Raw genomic sequence first — 26,038 nt, 5'->3', positions numbered from 1 at the left:
AGAGAGGTGTGTTTTTAAAATAGCGTTAACTTTCTTTTTTGGGACCACGTGTAGATATCACTTTCAGAATGTCAACTCAAGAAAGAAGGGGAAAGAAGTCAGGAGGGTCTAATACACGTCTGTCATCTCTTCAACTGCCAGGTCCTTTCTGAGACAGGGGCGTCGTGGGGCCGCGAGAGGGATGGCGCACGGAGGCTCAGTGCTGTCACCACCCCGCGGCTCGTCTCCAAACCGTCAGCGCGGCAAGGGTTCGAGCCGCCGCGCCCGCACACCAACCCGACGGACGGACGCGCGTGCGCCCCTGCTGGGCCCGCAGAGCCTCGTGGGGCTCCGCGCACCGGGCCAGGATTCCGGCACATTCCCCGCGAGGCGGTGCCCCTTGCTCTCGACCATTCCCGTCTTAGTGAAGAAGCTGATGTTTGCACAACCGACACCAGGCTGGGGCGTTCCAGGCTGCAGCCAGTCTGGGGCAGCTTAGTAAAGGCCCCCCGAGGAGCCCAGGGCGATGGCGCTGTGGGGGCGCACGGGCGCACCCCGCGTGGTCCCACCACCGAGCTCACTCAAGGGATCGCGGGCTGCAGCTCCCGTCTCTGCAGGGACGACGGCACCGCCGCGCAACCGAGCAGGAAGGTGTAGGGCGAGGGCGAGGCCTCCCGAGGCCCCGTGACCCGGGGCAAGCGGCAGCGGCGGCGGCAGAGGAGCCCCGCCTGTACCCCCCGGCCGCGAGACCGCGGAGCGGCGAACGCACACGGGGCGCGCACAACCGCGTCGGGCAGCGGGACGTCTCCGCAGGCTGGCCTGGCGCTGTTACTGATCCACAAACGAGGCAACCGCAGCCTCCAGCGTGGGGCGCCCCGGGTCCCAGAGCCAGTGGAGGAGCTAAGACAAGACCCCGCGCCCCTCGCTTACCCGTAAGCCTGGCCTAGAGATGGTCCCTGCTTGCCTCTGGTCTCTAGCCAGCAGCTTTGAGCCATTCTTAGAAAAAGCAGAGCGAGGGCAGGAAGGAGCCCCTCGGACTCGTTTTACAGACAAGGATGCCCACGCTCGAAGAGCGTACAACCTCGCCCGCCACCCCTCTGCACCCGAGGGGCAGGGGCTCCCGCATGTTGCCACCACACTCCAGCCCCGTCTACGCGGAGGCCCGGGGCGTCCTGGACGGGAGGAACGTGGCCCACGGGCCGCCTGGCAGCCCACCCACAGCCACCAGACCTCTGCAGCCGGTGTCAGCAGGGGGCCAGGCCTGTCCCTTACCCAGGACGTCACCAGAGCCAGACCGCCCGCAGCCGGAACTTGGACCGGGGCCAAGGACTACGAGCGGTGAACAGCGAAACAGCAGCGTGTTGTTTATGTACGTAGGGGCACCTGAACACACCCGCTGTCGAAACTGAGGCCTGCTGACACACTGCAGCAGCAGGACGAACCGGAGCCCCGGCTCCTGGGAGGATGTGAGGAAGCCCACACTTCCCAGCAGGGCCCCAAGGGCAGGCCCAGGGTCAGAACCTGCTTTCACACCAGACTGACAAAATAGTCTCAAGTCTGGCCTTGCCGGGCGCCTGTCCCAGCTTCCCGGACGCCCGCCAGCCTCCCGTCCTGCTTTAAGAGGCCTGCAAGGGCCAGAGAGGATGGCAGGAAACCACCACCACATTTTGGGATTCCCAAACATGGTGGCTCCTGAACAGTGGTCTGCGCTGCCCTCTGCCAAACTCCCCGCCTGCCCACGACTCCCAGAGGACACTGGCCCCCAGGGGCACGGCCATCTGAGGCGGCCCGAGGACCCCATGCATGAACGGGACGAGGGACTGCCCGCACCACACCTGGGTGGGAAAACCTGGACGGGGACACGCACGGCAGGGTCTGGCCCCTCTCCACAGTGGGGCAGCTCCAGCTCTTTCCTGCCCCCAGGGCTTCCCTGTGTCCGAGCCTGGGCTCTAGATTTTTACCCAGGGAAGAGGTAGGATCGTGAGAGGATCTGTATGGGTGTCTGGAATGGAGGCTTGGGGAGGAGGAAGAAGTTTAGGGGCCTTTTGATCTAGTCTGATCTCATCACAAACAGCCCCAGCACAAGCCAGTCAGGGGTGAGGGACCGTGAGGGGTGGCTGAGGTCTCGGCAGTGGGATTTCCCCACGGGGAAGTCCTTCCTGACACGACAGTGTGGAGTGCGGGCCAGGATGGCCCAGAGTGTCACCGACTGGTCCTGGGAGGGGCAGTGGGTACCCAGGACGGCCTGGGCACTGGGTGTCCTGTCTGAATTCTTCGACCCAGACACCTCTCCCGTGTCTCTGAGCAGCTCTCCACCTTCACACCCCTCCCCGACCTTCATCGGTCCCCCCACTCCTCTCCCCTCCCCATCACCCCGCCATGGAGCCACCACCAGGGTGAGGGGCCCTGTCCTCCCTCCTCCCCCTGCCCCTCTTGGCTTTCCCGGGAGGCTGGGTAAACCTTCCTGACAGGCTTTCTCTCTCTGGCCTCCTCTACCTGTCTTCTCTCCCTTACTCCTTTCTCCTCTTCCTCCTCCAGGAAGCCTTGCTGAACCCGACCATGCCCCCTCCTCTCTCCCCAGCCCTGGGCTGCTGGAATCATCTGCTCAGCCCACCTCTGGCCCGGCTCCTCCTCAGTCCCTAAGGGCGGGGACTCTTTTCTCCATTAGGTCCTATATTAAAAATGGAGAATACCTACTTATTAATTTGAATTTCAGACAAAACAATGAATAATTTTTTAACATTTCAGCAGAAGAACGTCTTTGACGCATTATTTATCCTAAAAAATTATTCATTGTTTTATTTGAAATTCAAATTTCAGTGGGCATCCTGTTTCTATTTGCTGGCGACCTTCATCAGGTGGGGGCTCCCCCCAATCCACTGGAGCACCCCCCAGGACCATCTCCTGCTCCCCCTCTGGTCCCACCCCCGCCCCAAGGCCAAGCAGCTACAGGGGGGCTGAGGGGCTTGAGGACTCACCTGTGTTGTAGGCAGTGGGCATGGAGGAGAAGGGGAGGCCCTGGCTGAGTAAACTCGGTGTTGCCACGGAAACCACTGGCGTGGTGAGTGAGTGGGTAGACTGGGAGGCCCCAAGGCGCTGGGCATTGTTCTGCAGGAGGAAAGGGTCTGTCACCAGGTGGCAGGAGGGTGGCCTGCGTTCCCCTGGCCCTCCACGGCAAGGCCCAGCTGGGGCCCCTGCCCCCCGCGGCCCAGGGGGGACGGCTGGGCACAGCGGCGCCCGCAGACACACACGAGCGCTGGTGCACCCCCAGAGAGGCTGCGGGCCGGGGAGGGGGCGTGCACAGGTGCACGGAGGACCGCACGCCGGCCCGGGGCCGAGCGAGAGCAGGCTGCCGGAGCACGCCGGCATGTGCGCGGGAGCGAGGGGCCCGGTGCGCGTGTGCCTGCGTGCACACACGTGTGTGGGGCTGTCAGCTCCATCTGCCGCTGAGTCACTTGTTTATTCCAGCTCCGCGATGGGGCCGAAACTGCCGCCGTGTTGGCCGCCAAAGCCCGCCTGCCTTTTCCAGCCTCTCTGGCCGCCCGTCAGGGAGCTGGGGAGGGAGGAGCCCCCGCCCCACGCCTGGCTGAGGGCGAGTACGCGAGTGTGACAGCGCGTGCGCGGCGGCGTGTGTCTGAGCGCGTGTGAGGCGGGCTGTGCGGGGCTGAGCACACGGGGAGGCGGAGAGGCGGCGGCGGGCCCCGGCCACGGGCAGCTCTGGCCTCTCCTTGGGCCTCAGCCGCCTCGGGGGACGTGCTGTCCCGGTCCGGCTGGCTCTCCTCCTAAGGAGGCCCCTGGCCCGGGTTCCAGGCGTGCTCCGTGGGACTGAGCCAGAGGGCAAGTCCGGTCCAGCCCCCCTAACGCAGGCATCCGGGGGCACATCCAGACGGGGCCCCTGAGGCCTGGGGCTGGCCCCCGCGGCATGCACACGCGTGCGCGCACACACACACGCACAGAAAGGGGTGTCTGCGTGAACACAGCGTCACATCAAGACGTCCACGTACACACAGCTACACACATGCACGTCTAACCCCTGACCCCCGCCCCATTCACCTCTGTACCCCGTCTGGCACTGAGCACGGCTCCTGGCCGATAACCAAACAACACACACCACGCCCGCTGGGGGAGGGACAGGGCGCGCTCCATGCTGTGGCGCAGAGCCACGGGCGGACCCAGGCCTTCAAGCCACCGCACACGTCTCAGGGCCTCACTTACCAGATCTAAATGGTCCTCAGTCTGGGAGCGGAAATAAAACCAAGGGGGCGGTTCAGTCTGCGGCCTCTGCCCTCCCCTCACAGCCCGGCGCCCACAGCCGCCCATCTAGCTCTTCACACACGAGCAGGACGGCCGTCCAGCCTGGGACAGAGCTCTTCCCTGTCCAGACCGACTCCAGAAAATGCCACATCCCAACATGCACCCGTTAGGAAACCTTCATCCTTCCGCTGTGGTGGCAAAGCCCTCCCGCCCTCCTCCCCAGCACAGAACCTTCTCTCCCACCTCCTGTCCCTTCCTCCTGCCCTTGCGCGTGGCACGTCCACGTTCCAACCTCTCACGAGGCCCTCTGGGGAGAAAGAGCTCACGAGAAGTCCGGCTCCTACGGTCTCCCTCCGGCAGTCCCACCTATTGGCTAGCCCGCATCTCTCCTGCTGGGGGTTGGCTCTTCCCCGGCCCCGGCCCCTCAGTGCAGACACCCACTCACCAAGTGATGCATCAACCCCTTTCCTCCCTGGGAAGTGATGACCCTCAGGTCGGGCTTGCGGCTGGGGGCTCCAAGCTGGGCGCTGTGGGTGGGCGGGGGCGGAGACTTGGCAGGGATGCCCTTGTTGAGACTGTTGCCGTTGGCCACGGGGAGGAGACCGGGGGAAGCCCGGGCACTGACGTAGCCATTTCCTGAGAGGAGGAGATGGGGTCAAAGGTCAGACACGGACCCAGCCCCCAGCCCGTGTGCCAGGACTCCATACTCAGACTCCGATCTTCGCCAAAGACCACCCTGTCCTGGGAGAAGGGGGGAAGGCCCCTCACTCGGGAATTACTGGTTATTCTCCTGCCTCTAAGTGACGTGTGCCGGAGCAGGGGTGGGGGGCCACTGGAGCTGGACGCCACAGTGGCCTCGCCTCGCCCCCTTCCCTCCTTCTGGTCTCACAGACAGGGCGTCCAGCACCTTCCGATCCCACAACCTGCCCCGACCGATCACAGGGACCCGGCTGCAGACGGGGAGGGCAGCCTGGGACTTGGGCCTCCACGAGGACCCCCAAGGCACCTCGACCACTCAGACTGCAGCTCTGGCCAGGAGACGGGGGCCCATGACAGGATGCCCGCGGCTCTGGGGAAGATGAGCCATCCGCCGGTGGTGGTGCTGTCACTGGTCACAGGGGCCCGATAACACAGCCACCACCACGATGAGACCTGCGGCAACCAGTGTCATAACAACCTTGAGCATTTGCGCCACGATCCACACAGGGCCTCCACGTGCACACGATCTCATTTAACCCTCACGCTAACTGTGCGGCGAGGCAGACAGGACGTGGGTCAGCCCCGGTCACAAAGCAGCAAACTCGAGGCCTGGTTGGCAGAGGCACAATGACTTGCCCAGGGCGACGCAGCTGGCGGGAAGCCATGCCAGGCCCCACCCGCGCTCCGCATGCTGGGCCTGAGCGCCTGGAAGGACCGTCACGGCCTGAAGTCTGCAGGTGCTTCTCCAGCCCTCCGCAGAGAGGAAAGGGCGGCCACCATCCCTTCCACTCCCCGACCCCAGTGCACAATCACTGCCATGAGGCATTAGGTGGTGCCTAGGGCTGAACTGGGGGTTCTGAAGCCCAGAGAAGCGGGGCCGACCACAGTCCCCAGTGTCACCTTGCTCTGTCCCCTGGGAGCACACTGTTCCCCTGGAAGTGTGGGGCTGCCCTCATCCCAATTCCCGGATCACTCCGGGAATGGCAGGAATGTCAGCGTGACGTCAATGGTGACATTTGAAGTCACAGTCACCGGCCGGACAAAAGCACAGGGCAGGGGAGAGGCCGTCGGCGGCCGGGGGTCTGTGTGGGAGCGCGTCGGCAACACCGTGCACACCCTCCAGATCCCACCCAGATGCCCCCACTCGATGGAGAAGACTTGCATCCTCTCCCCTAGCTGGAAATGTTGGTCCCTTCTTCCAGCTTGCCCAGGATTCCCTGGGCCCAGATCTCTGATGATTGCCCACACCCATCAGGGCTGCAGACAAGCCTCAGGCTCGACTCGGGCCCTGGGACCTTCCTCCCATCTCACTGGGGTCCCTCTTGGTCCCTGGGCCCGCAAAGCCGCTGAGAAGGCAGGCGGGCAGCCGCACTCACCAACAGGGCTGGGGCAGGCTCCGTTAGCACTGTTGAGGTCTCCCCCCAGCATGGCCCCTGGGGACAAACAGAACCACGGTGAGCTGGCAGGACGGCGCCTTCCACGGCAGGTCCCCAGACCGAACAGCGGGAGGAGCCCTGGTCCTTCCCTCAGGAGCCACACAAGTGAGCGGCAGAATGCCATGTGGGGCGAAGGGAGACGGAATCCCCAAGTCCCCAGCACACCTCATCCCCACCTCACCTGCGCTGGCCGGCCGCTGGGGCAGGCCCGGAGACACGCTGTTCCTCTGCAGCGCTGGCTGCTGGGGGGACAGGAGCCGCGGGTCCGTGAGGGATGATGTCACCAGGGAAGGGGTGACCAGAGAGCCGCTGGGATTGCTGAACTGCAGTGAGCTCTGACTGGACACGGGCACCGTGACGGGCATGGCAAAGTTGGGGGCCGGCACAGCTGACTAGACAGAGGATGGCGAGGCGGGGTCAGGCCAGGCAACGCCCCCACCCTGGACCCACTGTGCCCGAGAGAGGGCAGGCATGGGTTCCTCTGGTCTCTGGGCTGTGTGTCTGAGGGCCCGCAGCTCGACCTCTCTGCCCCGGGCCCTCTCGGAGGAAGTTCGCTGGAGGGAATGCTTTGGGATCGAGCTCTGGCCCAGAGAATGAGAACAGGCTCTGCTCACGGCAGATGGGACCGGGGACCCCCGAGGCCCCCAGTGGAGGTGGGTTAGTCCTCAGCCAGGCAGGACACACGGGGAGCAGGTTAGAGGGCCTGAATACAGACCCACGTGCACCCACGCAGCTGGGGAAGGCCTGCACCGAGGGTCTCGGGCCGGGGGTGGCCACGTAGGCCCCTGGGGACTCTGCCCCGAGAAGACCTGGACAAAGAACACGACCCCTACTCTCCTGCCGTCTAAAGCCCTCACGTCATCTACACATGCCTTGCTGGCGAGAGGGGCGCTCTGGGCCTCTCCCGGCCCTGCTCCGTCCGGAAGGAGTCCACAACCCAGGTCAGCGGTGCCTCGGTGGTCACCGCCAGCCCCGCACGGCTCAGCGTGGGACGTGCGTCAGGGGCGGCCGGGGGCCGGCGCGAAGCCACACCATGCACCACGGGGAGACCGCTCCATGCGACTACTCACGGCCAGTCTATAACTCTGCATCATTTTATCAAACTCCTCGTCTATCTTTTTATACTTCTCCTCCGTCTGGGGGGTCAGGGCAAACACCTCGTCCACCTCGGGGCTCTCACACTCCCTGTGCTTCTTGTGCAGCGCCTGGGGGGGGCCGGGAGGGGCCGACAGAGACACGGTGAGTGAGCTCACCCCGTAGCGCCGGAAGAGCCCGTCCAGCTCCTCGCTGGCGCGCCGGTACTTGTCCTCCAGCAGGGGGCTCTGCTCCAGGGAGTCCTCCCCGTCGGGCTCGGGGCTGTCACAGCCGTTGAAGCCCTTCTTCCTCAGGGTCTGCAACCGCACCAGGGCGTCAGCCAGCCGTCGGCAGGGGAGGGGCAGGGGCAGGGTCCCCGCCGCCCCCCTACGTTCTCCCCACCTCCTTCCTCTGGGTCCCCAGCATTTCCCGGCCACCCCCGTTCCCCGTCCTGCCGCACCATGTGAACACGTGCTGGGCGGGGAGGCACGGGGTGGGGGGGTTGGGGGGGCCTCAGGCCAAGGCCCACCGCAGGGAATGCGCAACGCACTTAGCACAGACCCCTGCTTCCAAGGTGGCAGGTGGGGAGGGGCCCTGGGGGGATGGGCTGGGGGCTGAGACCCAGTGGTAGCTCCAGGGGGCAAGGCAGTCCGGGCTGGTGCTGCCCAGCCTGGTCCCTGGGCTCTGCTCACAGGAAGAGGGGGAGAGAAGCAGAGATGGAGACAGAGGGAGAGGAAGGAGGGGGAGAAAGGCCCAGAGGAAACTGGTGTTTACAGAGCTCCTGCTGCTGTCCTTGCCCAGGGGTCCACGCCACATTGGGGCACTCCTGGTAGGTCTGGAGTAGACCCCAAACTTCCCTCTTCCTGCTCAAAACACCTTCACAGATACTTGGTCTGTTTTTAGAATGAATAACAAATGTACGTTTTCCATTCCAGTCTAGAGTAAATCTGTTTTCTCTATTATAACGCTAAGGTAACTTCCTCCAAATCTTGGGAGTTCGAGTCCCTCTCCGGGAAGGCGAGCCTCTGGCTTCCCGGGCACCGGCCTCCCTGGCAGAAGTTCTGTTCCCTGAAAGCACGCACACCCCCATGTGAGAAGCAAGAACCGGGCTGTCTTGTTCAAGTCCCACCACACCCTTCAAAGCTCACACTGGCCCCATTTCGTGGAGGTAGGCACCATGGCCCAAGGCCACGTGGCCACTAAAGGCCACCACTGGATTCCAAAGCCCGTGTCCTTCAACAGCTTGTAATGCTTTTTTTGAAACAGAAGATTGAGCCCCAGGGATCCATAAAGGGACAGAGGCAGAGCAGGAGAGATGGAAACAAAGAGGGAGACAGAGACAGAGAGTCAGATGCAGGAACAGACCAAGGATGGACAAGGAGAGAAAAAGACAGAGAGAGAACCGGAGGGAAGACAGAGCAGAGGATGTCCCGCCAGCCTGACAAGCATGAGCAAAGACGCAGCGGGCTGGGTGGACACTGGACTGGGTGGGCAGCGGGCTGGGGTGGGCAGCGGGCTGGGGGATGGGCACCGGGCTGGGGTGGGCACCAGACTGGGTGGGCAGCGGGCCGGGTTGGGGAGCGGGCCGGGGCGGGGAGCGGCGGTGGGAAACGACACCAAGCCGGGTGGGCAGCGGGCCGGGGTGGACACTGGACTGGGTGGGGAGCGGGCCGGGGTGGGCAACAGGCTGGGGGGTGGGCACCGGGATGGGGTGGGCACCGGACTGGGTGGGGAGCAGGCCGGGGTGGGCAACGGGCTGGGGGATGGGCACCGGGCTGGGGTGGGCACCAGACTGGGTGGGCAGCGGGCCGGGGTGGACACCAGGCCAGGGTGGGGAGCGGGCAGGGGTGGGCAACGGGCTGGGGGGTGGGCACCGGGCCGGGTGGGCGTGCACGTGCTGCGTGGGCCCACCTCGATGATGTCGGCGTTGGTGCGGCTCTCGTGCGGCTCGTTGTACTCCGTGTACTTGAGCAGCACCTTGTCCATGTCGGTGCTCGCATACTGGAACAGCTTGTTGGAGTGGTTGAAGATGATGAGCGCGATCTCACAGTCACAGAGCACGCTCAGCTCGTACGCCTTCTTCATCAGTCCGAACTTGCGCTTGGTGAATGTCACCTGCAGGCGGTGGAGGGGGGTGGCCCGGTCTGGCTCAGTCAAAGCCCGTCCCGGAGCCCCTGGCCCGGGGAGAGACAGGCCAGCACCTCTCTGCCAACGTACGGCCAAGATGCAGCCTAGAGCGGCCTCACTGAAGGGAGAGGATGGATGGACAGAATTCCACACCTCTGTGCCAGGGGCTGTGAAGGGGTCGGGAAGGAAAACAGAAGGGCTTCCTGGATCCTCCCCTGGGGGAGAATGAGGTGGAGAATTCATCTTGGGGAACAGGGCGTGCCCAGGCATGGCCTGAGGCTTATGTATGGTTCCTGGGTGGGAAGTGGGCGGGGGTTGGGGGTGGGGGACACACAGGTGCACCTTCTTACAGCAGCAGATAAGCCTTAGAGTTCTGGGGTACAGGGCTCCAAGAGCTGCAGGGAGGTGGGGGTTCCTCTCTTCCCAACTCAGTCCTTCCCCTTCCATAATAGCCTTTAGAGGCCCCCTCCTCCAGGAAGCCCTCTTGGACTGGCAGGAAGGAGTGGAGGCAGAGGCCAGCTCCCTGCCCTCACCCACTCTACGTGGCTCCAAGACCTCCTCACCTGTCGGTTCCGCTCATCAGTGATTCGCTGGATCTGAATCTTTTTCCTCCCCATCTTCTCTGGGGGTCCTCAGTGCTAGGGAGGGGAGGGGATTGCTGGGCGGCAGGTCTCGGCACGCGTCACACTGTGCTCATGAACGGCCTGGAACCAGGGCTCAGTTCATGGTCTGCAGGACACCTGCACAGCGTCCTGGGAAAGTGGGGTCAGGAGAGGACTGTCAGCCCCGGTGGCCACCAGCACACAGGCCAGGCTCACAGCAGCCCTGGGGCGGGCTGAAGGTGTCCACCCCATCCTCAAGATGAGGAGATGGGGGTGCCCTGAGGCAACGGCAGGCCCAGGCCCCGGTCCAGGCTCTTTCCGCACCAACTCTGCTGCTCTCGGGTTCTAGATCACGCAGAGCTGGCTTCCAAGGGTCTCGGGCCTGGAGAACGCCCCAGGCCCTTTCCTCTCCCCAGAATCTGCCTGGAGTAGAGACATCTGGGTCCGCCAGCTGCCCCTCTGGCCTAGGATGGAACTTTCGGTCCTGGCGCCCGGTGCGGAGAGCACCCACCGAGGCCGCACACGGTTTCCACGGGGTACCTGGTGCCAGGAGGGGCGTGCTCTGGTGGCCGGGGCTCAGGAACACAGGGAAGGCTAGAGCCTGGGGGCCCAGAGCTCTCCCCCGCCCCCCAGGGCTGCTCCACACCCGTTTCACTCGGTGGGCCTCCGCCTCAAAGTTTTGTCAAAGTTTTGTTTGAAGAGACGGTTCTGCTGCTTAAAATAAATAAATAAACACACCACCCTTGCAGAGCAGAGTCTGCGAACTTTTTCAGTAAGGGGGTCGATGCCTCTCTCGGGCCTCGCGGGCCATTCGCTCTGGACAGCTCCTCGACGGCTGCTGCCGACAGCACGTAAACACGGAAGGCTGGCGGAGCTGTAACAGCCGGCCCTGAGGTCACGGTCGGCCGACTCCCGCTCGGGGGCACGCGCCGCGTCCAGGACCCGAGCTCAGGCTGGGCCGCCCTTCCCAGCCTGGTTCACCTGGAAGCCCGGAGCACGTACCGAGCCACTGGCGTGCACCGAGGAGGCTTCCGGCAGCCGGGCGGAGGCGGGCGCCAGGCAGAGGCCTCCCCCCCCATGCACCTATGAACGGGCCAGGCTCCACAGCCAGGACGGCCGCCAGAGCCCCCGCACCACACGCGTCCAGGATGGGAGGGCGCGTGGGGTCGGAAGCCCAGCCTGACCCAGGAAATGCCCGCGCTCAACTGTGGGCAGTGCCCCAACAGGCTGGGTGAGCCCTCGGGGACTGGAAGGGCCCGGGGTGGGATGGAGGCACACGATGACCCCATGGCCCCTTGGGCTCTGTGAATCCAGGAGAATCAGAGGTGGAGCCTTCCAGGAGAAGGGGAGGGGGACAGCGAGCAGGAGACCAGGCTTTCTAAAGCCACTCTGGGTCCCAGGAAGAGCCTTGTTCACAGAATCCAGCCCGCCCCTCGAGACACCCCCATCCACAGAGGTCCAGACAGAGACCCTGCTGCAGAGTACAGGGAGGTGGGCTCTCACTGCCCCCCACTGGGGAGAGGGGAAAGGCACATCTATCATTTGGAACCCCCTCCCCAGCCCCCACTTCCAGGGGCTGCTCAGTTTTCCTGGAGCCTTTCCAGCCCCGCTCAACCACGGCCCCCAAGCTACCACAGTAGATGCTAAAGTTCAACCTTGGCCTCTCGGCCACAGGGGCCAAGGAAGAGGGGAAGCAGGGAATCTGTGGACTTGGGAGGAGCCAGGAATACCCCTTCCCACCCTGCCCCATCACCAGGGCTGTCCCTCAGGCTCTCCCTAGCCCAGCCGGGAAGAGAGTTTCTGCTCTGTCCTGAGATCTTCAGGAAACAATGCCGCTCCCTGACAACTACAGGGATCCTCCACCCCCCTCTCCCCCCAGAGAGGGGTCCCAGAACCTCTCCCTCTCTTCCTTGTCCTCAAGGTGCTCCATGGGCCCTGGGCCTCCTACTGTCCCCCCTCACACACCCCTGGGACAACACCAACACAGCCCAGGCAGCCCCGAGTGGTCCAGCAGCCACCCCATTCCTGCCTAAACCCCTATGTCTGCCAAAGCCCCACTTGGAAGCCCCCAGCCTGAGGACTTCAGCCCCCCGCTTCCCAGTGCAACCCCAAAGCTGTGTTTTTCAGAGCCACGGTGGTCTGGGCTCCCAGGGAGGGTGGAGAGGGCACGCAGAGGACAAGGGGGCTCCGAAGACGGCGTTTTCACGGAGTCTCTCTGGCCTGGCCTTGTGTGAGGGCTTCCACTGCCGCACGCCCGTGCAGAGCATCCGCCTTCCCTCCGTCACCCAGTTTCCTAGCTCCCTCTCGCCGCCTTTTGTGCAGAAGCAAATTCTTGCTGAGATGTGGCCTCTATCAGCTTCGGGCCACTTCTGTCTCTTCCTCCAAGTGGGGAGAGAGAACCCTCTCTGTGCCCTCGTGGCCCCTGCAAAGTCATTCCTGCAGTCCGACCTTGTTCCCTTGGTTCTCAGGGCACCCTGTCCTTTCCCTTCTAGCACTTACCACCACCGTACACTGGCTATGACTCTGCGCTTCTACTCAATGCCTGGCTCCCCAAGAGCCGGAGCTTCACGAGGGCAGGGTCCACATCTGCCCTTTGCACCACTCCACCCCCTGTGAGGAGGAGCTCGGGAAATGTCTGCTCCAAGAAGGGGCTTGTGGCCTAACTCGGGTCAGTCCCACTGCAGGACCCACATCCTGTCCCTCTGCCCCTGAACTTGGACGTTTGGACACCACTGACCCTCCAAGCAGGCCTGCCTCTCCAGGCCAGGCCTCAACCCTCCCCATCCTTGGGCTGCCTGGTGCAGAGGGTGAGACTCTAAAGTCTACGGAGCAGCCCAGAGCACATGGAGATGGAGAGGATGGGGTTGCTTAGGCAACTGTCTCCTGGCAACCGGCTCCCTGGCTGATCTCCTACACCCCCCCACCCCCGCTTCATGCTGGGGGAGCTGGGATGCGAGAGGGATCAGGACTGAGGAGACAGGGAAGCCACAGAGACACCCCCCCTCCCCGCCCCCAGCATCCTCTGACCAGAGGGGACTCAGGGGTAAACAGACCCGCCTGTCCATCCCAGTCTCTGCCAGGGTAGCCCCCGAGCGCTTTCCTAACTCCACGTTTCCCAGGCCCCCTGCCCACCACTGCTCCCTACCTCTGTGCCGGCACTACCAGAGGACGAGATGCCCCTGCCTTGGGCAGTCCCTCCTCCTACCTAACCAGGAGCCCTCCTACAGAGCAGGCCGAGCCTGCAATAATCTCTCTCGCCTTCTATCCATTCTACCCACTCTACAGAGCTGCAGCGTCGGAGAGCCCCGGGGCGAGAACAGGAACTCACCACTGACTTTTGAAAAGGGCGGCTGAGGCCTGGGTGGGCACAGAGGACCCTATACTGACCCTGTCCAAGCTGTGGAGGCCCATCCCGTCCCACTTCCCTCCTACTCAATTAGGAAGATCCTAATGAACACCTGGACCTCCTTAATTAGCCCCCTGCCTAATGACCTAACCAACTGCCCAGAGCCAGAGGCCTGGGCATCTGTTCTGCAGACGTGCACCTTTTGCCCCTGGCCTGGCCTGCCCCCATCCCTCTTCTCCTTTCCGGCCCTCTCCTCCTCTAGGAAGCCCTCCCAGACCTGACTTTTGGCTGTCTCTCCAGGGCTGAGGGGGCTTAGCAAGATGCCATGGACATGGGGGGTTGGCTAGGATGGCTTTCCGGCTCCGCCCGACCTCAGGCCACAGCTATGACTCCTGGGGCTGGTGGCATGTGTGTCACCCAGTGTAGCCCCTGGAAGGCTCCGGCAGCTTCTGCTTCTCCCACTCAAGGCAGTGCCAGCCGGACAGAGCTGGGCAGGGTGGGCCTCCTGGGGGCAGGGAGTGGGGACAGAGAGAGCAGAGGGGCTGGGGGGAGGGCAGCTGGGCCAGACCCACCTTCTTTAGGGAAGGGTGGTGGCAGAGAAGCCTCAGCAAATGGAGAACAGAGAGGACACAGGGCTGGAGAGGCTCATCTGACAACACCCTTGACAAGGAGGAGGGGCTGAGGGAACCAGACATGGTGGGAAATCCAGAGCGACCCCGTGGACAGCCATTTGTCCAAGCTGGGATCCAGACCCAAGAGGAACCTGTGGGTTGTATTCACATGCAAATGAGGCGCAAACACTATGCAAAATTACCCTAAAGGGGGTCTCAGGCTGGACCGGGCATGGGAGAAAAAAAACAGGCCCCTGCCTCCCCCAATTTAACACCTCTTGGTACCTGAGCAATATTCAAACCATTCTCGGGTTTCAGAATGATGCTATCTCAGTTCCTGTGAGGGCGGCCTGGGGCCAGTGGGGAGAGTGCGGGGCCGGCGGTCAGGGTGGCCTCCTGGAGCTGCAGCTGTGGCCGGGCTGCCCTTCCTGGGGAGCCCAGAGTGTCTCCCAGCTCCTCTCCTACCTCCCCGCGGCCCCCACACCCTCCCACCCACACCTGCCAGCCGGCGCCCAGCGGCTCCCGGTGCCCAGGAACTGGAGGGCATCTGGGGCCAGAGCTGCCCTACCCGTGCAGGTCAAAACTGAGCAGGGGCCCAGAGAGGCTGAGCGAGCAGCCTCCCACCGCAGAGCACCGGGCTTCCACCCCGCTCTCTGCACGGCGAGAGAGGCAGCCCTCATTAGGCAGGCCCTCCATCCCTTCCTCTCAGGCTGCTCCAGGCCGCGGGCTGGGGACTGGAGGGGAAGGCAGGAGGCGCCGGAGACAGCTGTCAGCCCTCCTCCGCCCCTTCCCCGTGGCTGGGCTGCAGGGCATGAAATAAGCAGCAGGCGCTGGGGGAGGGGGTGACAAGCCAATCCACCTGTCACCCCCACAGTCAGGCGGCCTCAAGCAGCCTGCTCACTAACGAGGGAGGAGGCGTGGGTGAGGCAGACACAGAGGAGGCTGGTAGAGGGGGACAGACAGACGGGCGAGAAAGAGAGGCCAAGAGGCCAAGAGGAAGGCCGAGTGTGGGGCGGAGGCAGAGACAGACAAGGAGAGGGCCAGAGCAGAGAGGGCGAGGCCCGGAGCCCAGACTCAGAGGCAGCCCGACTGCGCCCCAACGCTGGGCTGGGAGCGCGGCACGACCGGTGGGACGCCAGGCCTGCCCTCCGAATACCTGCAGTCCAGCCAAGAGACAGACCGGGGGAGGGCAGGTCCCACCAAGGGCGAGGGCATGCGGGCTCCTGAGGGCGGGCAGGCCCCCACAGTGGGCAGAGGGGGAGCCCAGGAGCCCTCTCGGTCCCCCCCACCCTAGCCTGGGGTTCACAGCCTGCAGCCTCTCCCCTCGGCTTCGAGGGGAGCAGAGACACACTGAGATGCACTCTAAAAGATGGGGTGCGAAGGCGAACCCCAACACCAACACGCGGGGCCCAGGCAGAGGGTGCTGGGGTTCACAGCCCCCGGGGTACACACAGGGGGCCTTCCTCTGCAATCTCTGAAGTCCTCGGAAGTGGGGGCAGTGTCCCTCGCCCCCACCCGCCCAGCCCAGTTCTCACGCCCCCAGCCTGCTCCCCCCACTGCTCCCCTGCTCCTCTCTGCTGTCCCTCTTCCGTTCCACCCCCCTCCCCCAGCCCAGGGCAGCCACTTCATTCAACCCAGAGTTCCAGTGTCTGCTTTCAAAGGCACAGGCAATCCCCGTCCCCATCCCCATCCTCCTCCCCTCAAAGTTCTGTTTGGCAGGCTCCCTTCCCAAACCCCTGGTTCCCACCATCTTCCCCTCCCTCGGGAACTCCCCTCCCCCAGCCCAGCAGCCTCAGGGCTGGGCAGGGGCTATTTTTAGCCTGGGCACTGAGCTAATTTTAACTCACCGACAGGGACCTGGGGGCGGGCTGGCGGGCTGGGGGGAGGGGGAGGACCAGTCCAGGAAAAGCTGGACCCAAGGCAGGGGTGGTCTCAGGTCCCAGGTGCCCCAGGAAGGCGAGTGGAGACAGGCCCTGCAGCCTTGGCTGAAGGGACAGGAACGGACTTGCCAGAGGAGCACCCCGCGTGGCCAGCTCGCTGGGCACCCTCCCTGCAGCTTCCGCTGGACACCTCTCCCGAGCCCCACCCCAGGCTTCCCGTCGGGACAAATCCCCTGGGATGGGGTCATCCTGTTCTCTGCCCAGGAGACGCGTCTCCAGTGAGGGTCTGTCTCCTGAGCCTCCTCCACTGTCTCCCCGCCCCAGCTTGTCCTTCCTGTAGTCTAGCTCCCATCCTTCCTGCAGCGGCCAGAGCGTGTCCAGTGCCCCACAGAGGCGGCAGCCAGCCCACCCCCCAGGCTCGGGCACCGCCTGCCGCAGCTCTGGCCTTCCCCTGGCGGCCTCTGGGCCGGCTCCTAGGAACCACCCCTCACCCCAAATCCTCCCAAGTTTCTGGAGCCACCGGGCCTGATCTCAGGAAGAATCTGGGGTAACGGGAGATTGAATCCTAGCAGAAAAGGGGTGGGTGTGGTTGGGCAACAAACAGCCCAGGGAAGCATGGGATCTTTGGGCAGGGCTTCTGGATGCCTGGGTTCTGGTGCTTGCTCTGGTCCTAAATGACTGTGTGACCATGAATAAGTCACTGTCCTGCTAGGTGTTACCCCACTGGTCAGTACGATGGGTGGGTGGAGGGGAGCAGATACCCGGGTGCCCTTCCAGCCAGGACATTTGGTTCCTGTGCTCCTTAGAGAGGCCCAAAAGGAAGGGAGGTCAGGAGCGGGTTCCTCCATGGGGAGGTAACAGAAGACACGGCCTGGTTGGGTCCACTGTCCTCCAGCCTAGGGGGAAGGGCAGTGTGGGGACCAGAAGGCAGGAGGGATGGATGGGGCTGATAAAGACGGAAGGTGCTTTCTGAACAGTAACCCTCGTAACAGATGGCAGAGGGTTGAGAGAGGCTCATGGTCAGCCAGGGCGGGTACCAGGTGGGGCACACCAGGGCTCTGGCTGCAGAGATTCAGCCACCCCAACCCCAAACACACCTGGAATGCCTATAAGACCCAGGGCTTGGGTAGTGACTGCCCCCCGAGGTCACGGTCATGGTCATTAGTGGGGCTGGTTCTGGAACCGAAGCCTGAGCCTTGCTTCACGCTCTACCCGGCAGACTGATCCGTAATGACTCACTACCACCATTTGCATGGGGATTTGCATAGTGTCTCTGACCTTATTCCATGAGGCTCAACTTCCCATTCCAGGAACTGGGCCACCCCCACCCAGCACACCTAGGCACTTAGGATGGAGTTCCCGGCACCTTGTCTAGAAAGCATCCCTGAACCAATAAAGAATCCCCGTGGTACTGTCTAAGCTCTCAGTCCCATGGGGCCCTCCGCTCTTGTCCCTCCTCTGAGTGGGGTGGGGGTGTGACCCTGAGACGGAAGCAAGCATCGGAGATTCATGGTGGCTCCCTGGGGGCTCCCTGGGGGCTTTTTCCCAGGAAAAAGAGCCCAGCTCTTAGTGTCCAGACTGGGGCAGCAGGAGGACGGGCTGGTTGTCCTTTACTTCTACCTCTATTCTCATTTCTAAAATCCACTTCCAACCCTCCAAATGAGAGGAGACGGCCTCGTGCAGCAGACAAGACACGTGCTAGGCTCAGAGAGGACTTCCCAGGGCTGCACTTTTGGCCTCAAAGTCGTCTCTGGGGCTCAAATTCGCTTTGTTAGAAGTCACCCAACCAAGCAGGGGCAGCTGGTAAGGTCTCAGGGAGCACGGAGGCCCCAGCACAACACTCCAACCAACGGGGACTGGAAGGCAACCCGTCCCCTGGCCGCCTCGAGGAGGTCTTATCTGCCTGTCCAGTCAGAGCAGCGCCCTCGGCAGCCCTGCCCTGGCCTAGTGGTCCGCTCTCCCGGGAAGGCCTTCCTGCCCTCCCACTGCAGCCAGTCCTTCCACTCGGCTCATCCAGATGAGAGTGGTGGCCGGGGGCCCCCTGGCCACCCGAAGCGGTTGGGACGGTTAGCGTGTCACCTTCTACCTCCCCACCCAACTTCCCTCTGGGGTCTCAGGAGACAGAAGTGAAAGTGGCAGCTGGGGCCTTGGGGGCGGGTCAGCTTCAGAGCCGTTGGGTGAGCATAATGCCACCAGTGCTGTGTCTGGGCCGCCTGCCACGGCAAGCGGGTGGGCTGATGGTTAGAGCAGGGGAGGGACTTCCCATGGAAGTGAGGGCACGGGGTAACTATGGAGTGCAGGCCCCCGGGCGAAGGAAGAGCAGGCTGAGAAGGAAAAAGTGGACAACAGGGCAGGAGACGGTCTCCGAAGGACGCTCTTCCAGGGTGGTGGTGGGACCCTTCCTTCCCGCGCACAGAGCAGAGGCAGGTGGTGGGGTCTGGGCCCTGGCTGCCAGAACAGGAAGGCGAGGAGAGAGGACACAAGGCCCGAGGCCCGGGCCCTCACACGGGGCAGCACCCAGCCTGACGACAGGGCAGCTGGATGGTCAGGCTGTGAGTGTCCACCTACAGTCACAGACGGGGCCCAAAAGAGGCCAATCCAATCAGAGGAAGCAAATCCTCCTAGAGACATCATGACCTCAGGGAGCCACCGAGGATTTAAAGGGGCCGCTTAGGGCAGTGGCTGGGTCTCCTCCTGACTCGAAGGACAGTCCTCTAAGCCCCTGGCAGGGGAGGGCGGGCAGGGTGGCTGCGTGGGCCTGCCGAGGCGGCCAGCCAGGCAACTCTTACAGGATTAGCTCGCTGCTTTCAGGAAAGGTGCCAGGTGAGGCTAAGATGCCCAGCCAGATGGACGGGGCCCAGGCGGGTGGGGGGGTACCTCTACGCAGCTACACAAACCCTTGCCCCCAGATTCAATTCACAGCCCTCCCTTTCGTGAGTGGACTGTGCGAAGACCCCTGGCTATCAACCAGCTTTCTCTGATCCGGCACCATCCTGGCTCCGAGTGGCGAAGTCCTGCCCACTGTCCACTCTCAATCCTTCTGCCACACTTTACAACAAGCGACCCCCACCCCACCCCCACCGAGCCCCAGGGAGCAGGTGAGGGGACCAAGGGGTTCCTACTCTCCCCTGCTGGCCAGCCCCTCACCCTTCACCCCCTGGGCTGACAGGTGGGAGAAACAAGAGGGAGCAGCTGGGCCAGGACACCTGTCCCCACCCGGTCAGTCCGGGCCCCATGGGCCTGCCCTGGGGGGTGCAGAGGGGAGTGGGCAGAGAGGCAAGCAGCTGTGGGGGCCGAAGGAAAGGAGCTCAAAGGTCAAGGAGAGATGTGACTAGAAGGCCTAAAGCCCCTCTTTCAGGCTCAGCCCTTCCTCCAGGGCCACCCCCAACCACTGTCCCTCACGTCACAGAACACACGCATGCTTTAAGGGGAAAAACTCGAGGTCCGAGGTCATCTGCACCATCCCCTTGCCTCCATGTTACTTGATCCAACTAGAGCCTGGAGCAGGAAGACTCCAGAAACGAGACAGACCACTCCCCTCCCCACCCACCCCCACTGAATGTTTTCTCTCGAGGTTTGGGGATGAGCTCTCTTACTCCTTGTTCTCCCAACCCTCAACCCCAAGCATTTGCTGGCGGGGGTGGGGCGGGGAAATCATGAGGAATAAGGAAGCCAGCAGCCAGGGGATCTGCTAAGACTCAGGGGGAGGTGGAGGTGGAGGGAAGGCTCTGAGGCAAGGAGACAGCTGGCTGGGGAGTGTCCCCGGCCCATGCCCGCTCAGACTGAGCCCCTGGCCTGGAGGCCCCCCGCAGGGCCCGCTCAGGCAGCTCCCACACACCAGGTCCCCGCCGGGACACTGCCTGCCCCCACCCCACCTTCTGGGCGGCTGCCTGAGCCGGCAAGTCCGGGGCCAGGCTGGAGCTGGGGTCTAGAAGAAAGGAGGCACTCACTTTCCAAGCACCTGCTCTCGAGGGCCCCACGTTTTCCCCACGGACCCTCCTTCCTTTCCCAGGGGAGGCGGCTCTTTCTGTCACCAGCAATGAGGAGCAGAGGTGGGCTCACCGCATGACGGGGCTTCCCTCCCTCCCCCTGGAGTTCGAGCAATTCCTTCCAGACGGTCCCAAACTTCGGGGCCTGGGCAGGCTCCCGTCACCCTCTCGCCTTCAGACCAGCCTGAGCTCCTGTGGCCACGCATTACAGCCAGCTCGAGAGGGGACTGGCAGGCGTCACTTGGTCCCTTTTCTGGGCGCTTTCTCCCATGGCACTCCATCGGGGGACGATACCTTCTCAGGAAACCACAGCAACATCTCCCTCAGCTGCCCTCAGCCAGGGACTCCTACGGGTTCGCACTTCCCTCCACGCCCCGTCCTCGTGCCCCTCGTCCTCCTCCCAGGTCTCCCTGGGTCTCCTGCTCCCCTGGGCCCTTCCCTTAACGGCAGACAAAGCCCCTAACGCCTCCTAACCGGGGAAGAGGGGCCGTGAGGTCTTCCCGCTCCCGCTGGATCACGTGACGTGGAGGCAAGGGATGGAGTGGATGACCCTCTAAGCAAATCACTTAAGTCCCTGACTCGGTTCCCCAGTTATAAAAAACAGTTATGCCAGGAAACCAACGAGTCTTCATACGTTCCCGGCACAGAGCCTGGCACACGGGGCGCGACGAACAGAAGCTTCCTTGCTCCAGTCCGCAGGGATCTCAAGAGCTTTAGTGTCAGGTCTCCAAAGGAAGAGTGAATGGGGTACTGCCCACGGCGAAGGTCCCCGGATCAGAGGACAAAAACATCTCCTTTTCTATATGCTTCCCTGGTCTGCCCAGCTCCCCGGGGAGTGGCCAGAGCACCCAGCCAGAGGCACCAAGCCAAGGTCAGTGACCAGGCCTAGAGCCCAGAGCCTCCTGGGAGGGTGAGTTTAAATGAGTAAATATGGTCCCGCCTGGGTGTGGCCAGCAGCAGGCCGAGCTCTGGACAAGCCCCTCCCCTCCCAGCCTACAGCAGAAGGCAGAGAGCTCGCCCAGCAGCACAGCGGCCTCCCCAGCCCTGCGAAGGCTCTCGGGGTCCTGGGCACAGTCAGTGAGCACATCCTCTGGTCTCCACGCCAGCCAGGACCAGCCAGAAGCACGGCTAGGCTCCCAGGAAGGGGAGGTTGCGGCCACAGCCTCAGGAAAAGGAAAAATCAGATGCCAAGGGCCTTGGGGAACCCCCCCAGGCCAGGGATCTACCCCACAATGCCCGAGGGCTCAGATGCAACCTTGATACATCGGGCGGCCTTGCTCATCAGAATGAGTGGGGAGGGAGACAGAGACTAGCGCAAACCACCAGGCCTCCCAGGTGCTCTGAGGGCCACCAGGCTAGTGCAACTCCTGTCCACCTGGAGAGCTGACTTACCCCAGGGCACGCGGTCCATGGGCGGGGGGGGCCGAGGCGGTGCGAGCCGCGGCCACGGGGAGGGGCCCTGGGGGCGCTGCAGGGGCAGTGATGGGCGTCAGCCAGGGCTCCTCGACTGGCAAAGCCATGCTCTAGGGCTGCCCATCTGTGGTCTAACCTCAATCCCTCCTGCTCCAGTCAGCCCTCCCTCTTCCAAGTTCTTGCAGGCCTCCGCCTCCTCACCCCTGGTCCCCCACCCATCCCCAGCCTCCAATCCCTTAATCATCTTCCCATCCACTAGCCCTCGCCCCCCGCAGGGCAGCAGCTTGCTCCGTGGGCGTCTACACGCCCGTGCGTACGTGCTTGCACACCTTCATGCACACGTGCCACTAAATGCTGGGGGACCTGCCGGGTGCGTCTGTGCACGGCGCTCTGCGCAAGACCCTACCCGGCGCCCCTCGGCGGGCTCCAGGACAAACTCCTCAGCCTCAGGCAGGGGCAGAAGAGAAAATAAATACCCCATCCCCACCAGGCCACTGTTGGAGGCCTTTCAGAAAGCGGAGCCACCAAGAATGGCTAGGGAGAAAGCACTTTGAGATCCCCACGTTTCCTAGGCCGAGTGAGAGCCACCCGTCCCCTCATCTGGCGCCACCGGTAAGTTCTGCCTGAGGTCTGAGCTCCGTCCCCCCGCTGCGGTGGTGGGCAGACGGGCCGGCACCAACCACAACACAGCGAGGTGTCCAGCTTCCCACACACCAACTACTAGCACCTCACGCCTCCCCCTCCCACCATGAGTAAGTCACCAAACTGGGACAGAAGGACAGACGGTTGGCTGGACTCCGGCCCCATGACTGCTCATAAAAGCCACCGGCGATTACAGTGATGCTGAGGTGATGCTGGCCCCTGTCACCTCCTCCCTCCCTGTAAAAAGCCAGGGGCCGCAGGGAGCCCAGAGTCCCAGCCATGGTCCCATGGGGGGGGGAGAGCCCCCCTCCACAGGGCCACATGACCCAGACCCCGACCCCCGATGATGGACTCGAGGCCCACGTCCGACCCGAGGCCAGGCCTCGGTTGCCCACCCCCCACCGCCCCTCTTCTCCAGTGAGGCCCCCACCTTCTGGACCAGAAGGGCACAGACGCCGGAAGCCTGGCTCCAAATACAACCAGCGAAATGCTGGAGCCACCCGTTCGTCCTCGACACGCTTGCTCCCACATAGGCACATCAGTGGGTGGCAAAGTGTCCAACACAGGGCCCACCCACACCAGGCCAGGGGGTAAGCACGGAGATTCTGGACCCGGGGCCGACCAGGGAGGGCAGGTGGCCCAGGTGGCCAGGGGAGAAGGTTCGCAAGACGAGCAGAAGGCCAGGCCTCTCTGGGGGCACAAGGGCTAGGGATGCCCGCAACAGAGACCTGCCCAGGGCAGGGTTGGAGGAGGAGCGTGGGAGAGGCTAGGTCGCAATCGGTGAGGGTCTAACCTAAGGCCTCATCTTCCCTGGGCCCTGGAGGGCCCTCAAGGGCCTCCCCCAGCCTCCTTACCACAGGTACTCCCGAGCCCCCTGGGGACTTTACCCTCCACCTTCCTCCCCCATCACACCTCTCAGGAAAGACGAGGAAAGATTAAAAAAAGAAAGAAAGAAAGAGACAGAGAGAGAGAGAGAAAGAGAGAGAAAAAAGAACACCCTGCAGGAGAAAGATTATATAACAGCAGTCGGAAGCCTACCCTATCTCCCGGTCTGTGTGAAGAGCCTGGAGCCAAGAGGGGCAGAGCTGGGACGCCCAGGCCCCTCCAGCCCAGGAGCGCAGGCAGAGTGCGGTGGACAACGGCAGTGCGTCAGAGCCACGGGTCCTAGTCCTCCACCACTCGGTTCCAGGCACGGGCTACAGGAGACAGAAGCTCCAGCCCAACCTCTCACGCCCATCCCCCAACACAAGGGTCAGGATGCTCTCTCTGCCTGGGGCCTGCTGCTCCCCTTGGACCAGGGGTTCTAAGAGCAAGGATTGTGTCTTCCCTCTCACGGCCTCTCCCCACTATGGAGCCATGCCTGAAGGACTGGCACTTAGACTAAAGCCCTGACACAGATCTGCTGTGTGATTTCAGGTAAAAAGCTCAACCTCTCTGGTCCCTAGAGGAATGTGAGTGAAAACCCTTCCTTTTCCCAGAGAAACCAGAGACCCCTCACTTACGAACGTCCACACACACACACACACACATACACACAGGTACACAAGCACATGCAGAGTATGTTGGGGGGTGGGGAGATACGACAAAGAGAATAGGACCACTGAGACCCAAGGGTCTAAATGCGTGTCCTAGGGCAAACCGGGAAAGAGCCAGACATAAGCTCTAGTGTTCCCCAATCACCCCACGTAAACAGGTCCTCAGCCACCCTCACACGGATCCCACCCCACCCCCATCTCCTGCCCAACACACTGGGAAACCACAGGAAGGAAATTCATTCCCAGGCAGGCCGTGGGAGCTGGGACAGCCAGGCTAAGTCCTGGGGCGGGTGTGACCCAGCGGCCACAGGCAGGCTGGACATCTGTGAACACTGACATGTGTCTTTTCAATGCTCTCCTTGGCTACCAAGACTTCCCTGTTGGGGGTTTGAAGACGAGTGGGAGGTGGACAGCTCCCTAACTTCAAAACACCCAATCTCGAGCTGGCCTGGGCTCCCCTCCTATCTCGAGGCCAGAGCAGCCCAAGGTCACCGCCCCAGACGGCAAACTTCCCATAGTCCAGGCTGGCCCCTGAATTGCCTAGGAGACCCACCGAGGGGATGGGGGAAGGGTGGGGGAGGGCCACCCCCAAACCAAAGAAACCAGGCCAACAAGGAGACCTCAAAAAGGGGACTGGGCACCGGGAAGGTGAGCAGAGGATCCACCCACGGTACCCTCCCCCAAACCACCAACAATGCCCTGTTTAAGAGGAGGTACAGAGAGCCTCCCACTCAGAAGGACAAACCTGGGATAACCTAGTCAGTGGCTCCAAGAGTGCCCACACCCAGGAGCCCTCCCCACATGGGGAGAGACCTCCAGAGGCTTGAACCACTAACGAGAAGGGGCCCTTTCTCCCATCACCCTGAGACCCAAACCTGACAGGAGGGGGCTGCCATGGGGGCGAGACACAAGACCCATCCTGGTCTCCTTGGCCTTACCTCCCCAAAAGCCCCCCAAACACTCCCTCGACCCCCCACTCCCAGGCCAGTTCAGCCCGCCATTGGTGGAGAGAGGGACTGGAGAACTCTTGCCCAGATGTCGAACAGCTGCAAACTTCTGGCCAGGGTTTCTCCAACTGGGGCTGCTGACAAACCAGAGCGGGGGGTCTCGGAATGGGGGTGGGAGGTCCCAAGAAAGGGTCGCGCGCCCACCTCCGTGGTGACTCGGCGTCCTAAGTCCACAGGCACCCGGCAATCGCGGGCCCGGACACACACACACTCACACACCCCAACCCACCACCCCGGTGTCATCTGAACAACGTCCCCCCTCCCTCCCCCGCTTCCCAAACAGCTGCGGCTCCCCCCGCCCCCACCCTCCCGCCGCCCTCCCAGGCCCCCTTCTGCACCATTTCGGGCCAAGGAGGAGTGAACAGGCGGCGCGAGGAGGGAGAGGGAGGGAGGGCCGGCTGTTAAAATGTCAGTCGCTCCCGGCTGTCACCGGAGACCCCCTCTGAGGATGGCGCCCCTTCCCAGACCACTCGCAGGCCGTCGTAACCCCCCGACACCCACAGACGGGCGCGCTCCCAAGCGCGGGTCCCCACCCCGACCCCGACACGCAGGAGAATTAGAGCCCCCTGCACTTGTCCCCCGGCCGAGTCTTCTACACAAACAAGCAGCCCCCCACGTAGTCTCCCACCGACGCCGCACGGGAACAGCCCGCTCCGCGAGTTCCTCCCACCCGGGGGCCACCCCATCCCACCCCTCAGGGGGACGGTCCAGACCACCCTCCACCCCAACCCCAGGACGGGGTGGGGGAGGGGGCCTCTTAAAGCGGCAGGCGCATTATTTTTCCCTACTCACCGGCCCCGCTGGGGGAAGGGGGTGTCACGGCTGGGAGGGGTGGCCCTCGCCCCCGGTCCGGGGGATCTTCAACACCGGGCAGCCGCAGCTCCGGACGGGGGGGAATAACAAATGAGGCCGGCGTCCGCGCGGGCCCTGGGCGGCGCCGGGGGGCCTGGGCCCCCGCCGTGGGCGCGGGGGCGGGCAGGCGCGCGGCGGGCAGAGGGGACCGGGGCCGAGCGCCCGAGACGCCTCGGCGTTGTTGATATTTTGCTTCCTTCCTCCTTTCGGGCTCCAAAGGTAACTCCTCCAGCCCCCGGGAGTCGAGGCCGACGTAGGCACAGCTCAGCCTAGCTTGAGGGGTGGGACCCGGGGCTGATGGACAGGCAGGGGGGCCAATGGGAGGAGCCCGCGCCGGCGGGGCGGGGCCGAAGGGGGCGGGCCTGGCCGCGGCCCCGCCTCGCGCCTCCCGCGGCCGGCCGGGCGGGCCGGGCGCCCCACCCACCGCCCTCCAGGCTAGGCTGCGGCGCCGGGAGCGGCGGATCCCTCCGCCGGCCGGGAGGGGAGGGGAGGGGAGGAAAAAGGCGGGGGGCCGGGCCGGCGGCGCGGAGAGGGGAGGCCAGGCGCCCGCGGAGGGACTGCCCGCGCGAAATGCCCCTCGGTGCTGCTGCCC

At 63.7% G+C, this 26,038-nt stretch overlaps 1 protein-coding gene across 3 annotated transcripts in view; it reads right to left on the bottom strand.

The window, feature by feature from the left end:
* The window catches only part of MEF2D (myocyte enhancer factor 2D), a 30,573-nt gene extending 4,851 nt beyond the window's left edge, over positions 1-25,722 (bottom strand). Inside the window, exons 1-9 of one of the 3 annotated variants that reach the window (XM_036118274.2) lie at positions 25,387-25,722; positions 10,133-10,321; positions 9,354-9,557; positions 7,622-7,759; positions 6,550-6,760; positions 6,309-6,365; positions 4,679-4,869; positions 4,195-4,215; positions 2,958-3,087 (exon numbers count right to left, since the gene is read on the bottom strand). In XM_036118274.2, coding sequence (XP_035974167.1) covers positions 2,958-3,087; positions 4,195-4,215; positions 4,679-4,869; positions 6,309-6,365; positions 6,550-6,760; positions 7,622-7,759; positions 9,354-9,557; positions 10,133-10,186 — 1,006 coding nt within the window. In that variant the 5' untranslated portion in view covers positions 10,187-10,321; positions 25,387-25,722. Of the gene's footprint in view, positions 1-2,957; positions 3,088-4,194; positions 4,216-4,678; positions 4,870-6,308; positions 6,366-6,549; positions 6,761-7,621; positions 7,760-9,353; positions 9,558-10,132; positions 10,322-23,090; positions 23,708-25,386 lie in introns of those variants that run through there. The other 2 variants (XM_036118275.2, XM_036118277.2) reach the window with 2 other exon arrangements.
* Positions 25,723-26,038: the final 316 nt, after the last annotated feature.

Source organism: Halichoerus grypus, chromosome 7 (genome assembly GCF_964656455.1).
Source record: "Halichoerus grypus chromosome 7, mHalGry1.hap1.1, whole genome shotgun sequence".
NCBI lineage: Eukaryota > Metazoa > Chordata > Mammalia > Carnivora > Phocidae > Halichoerus > Halichoerus grypus.
This window is presented reverse-complemented; position numbering and strand designations above follow the sequence as displayed.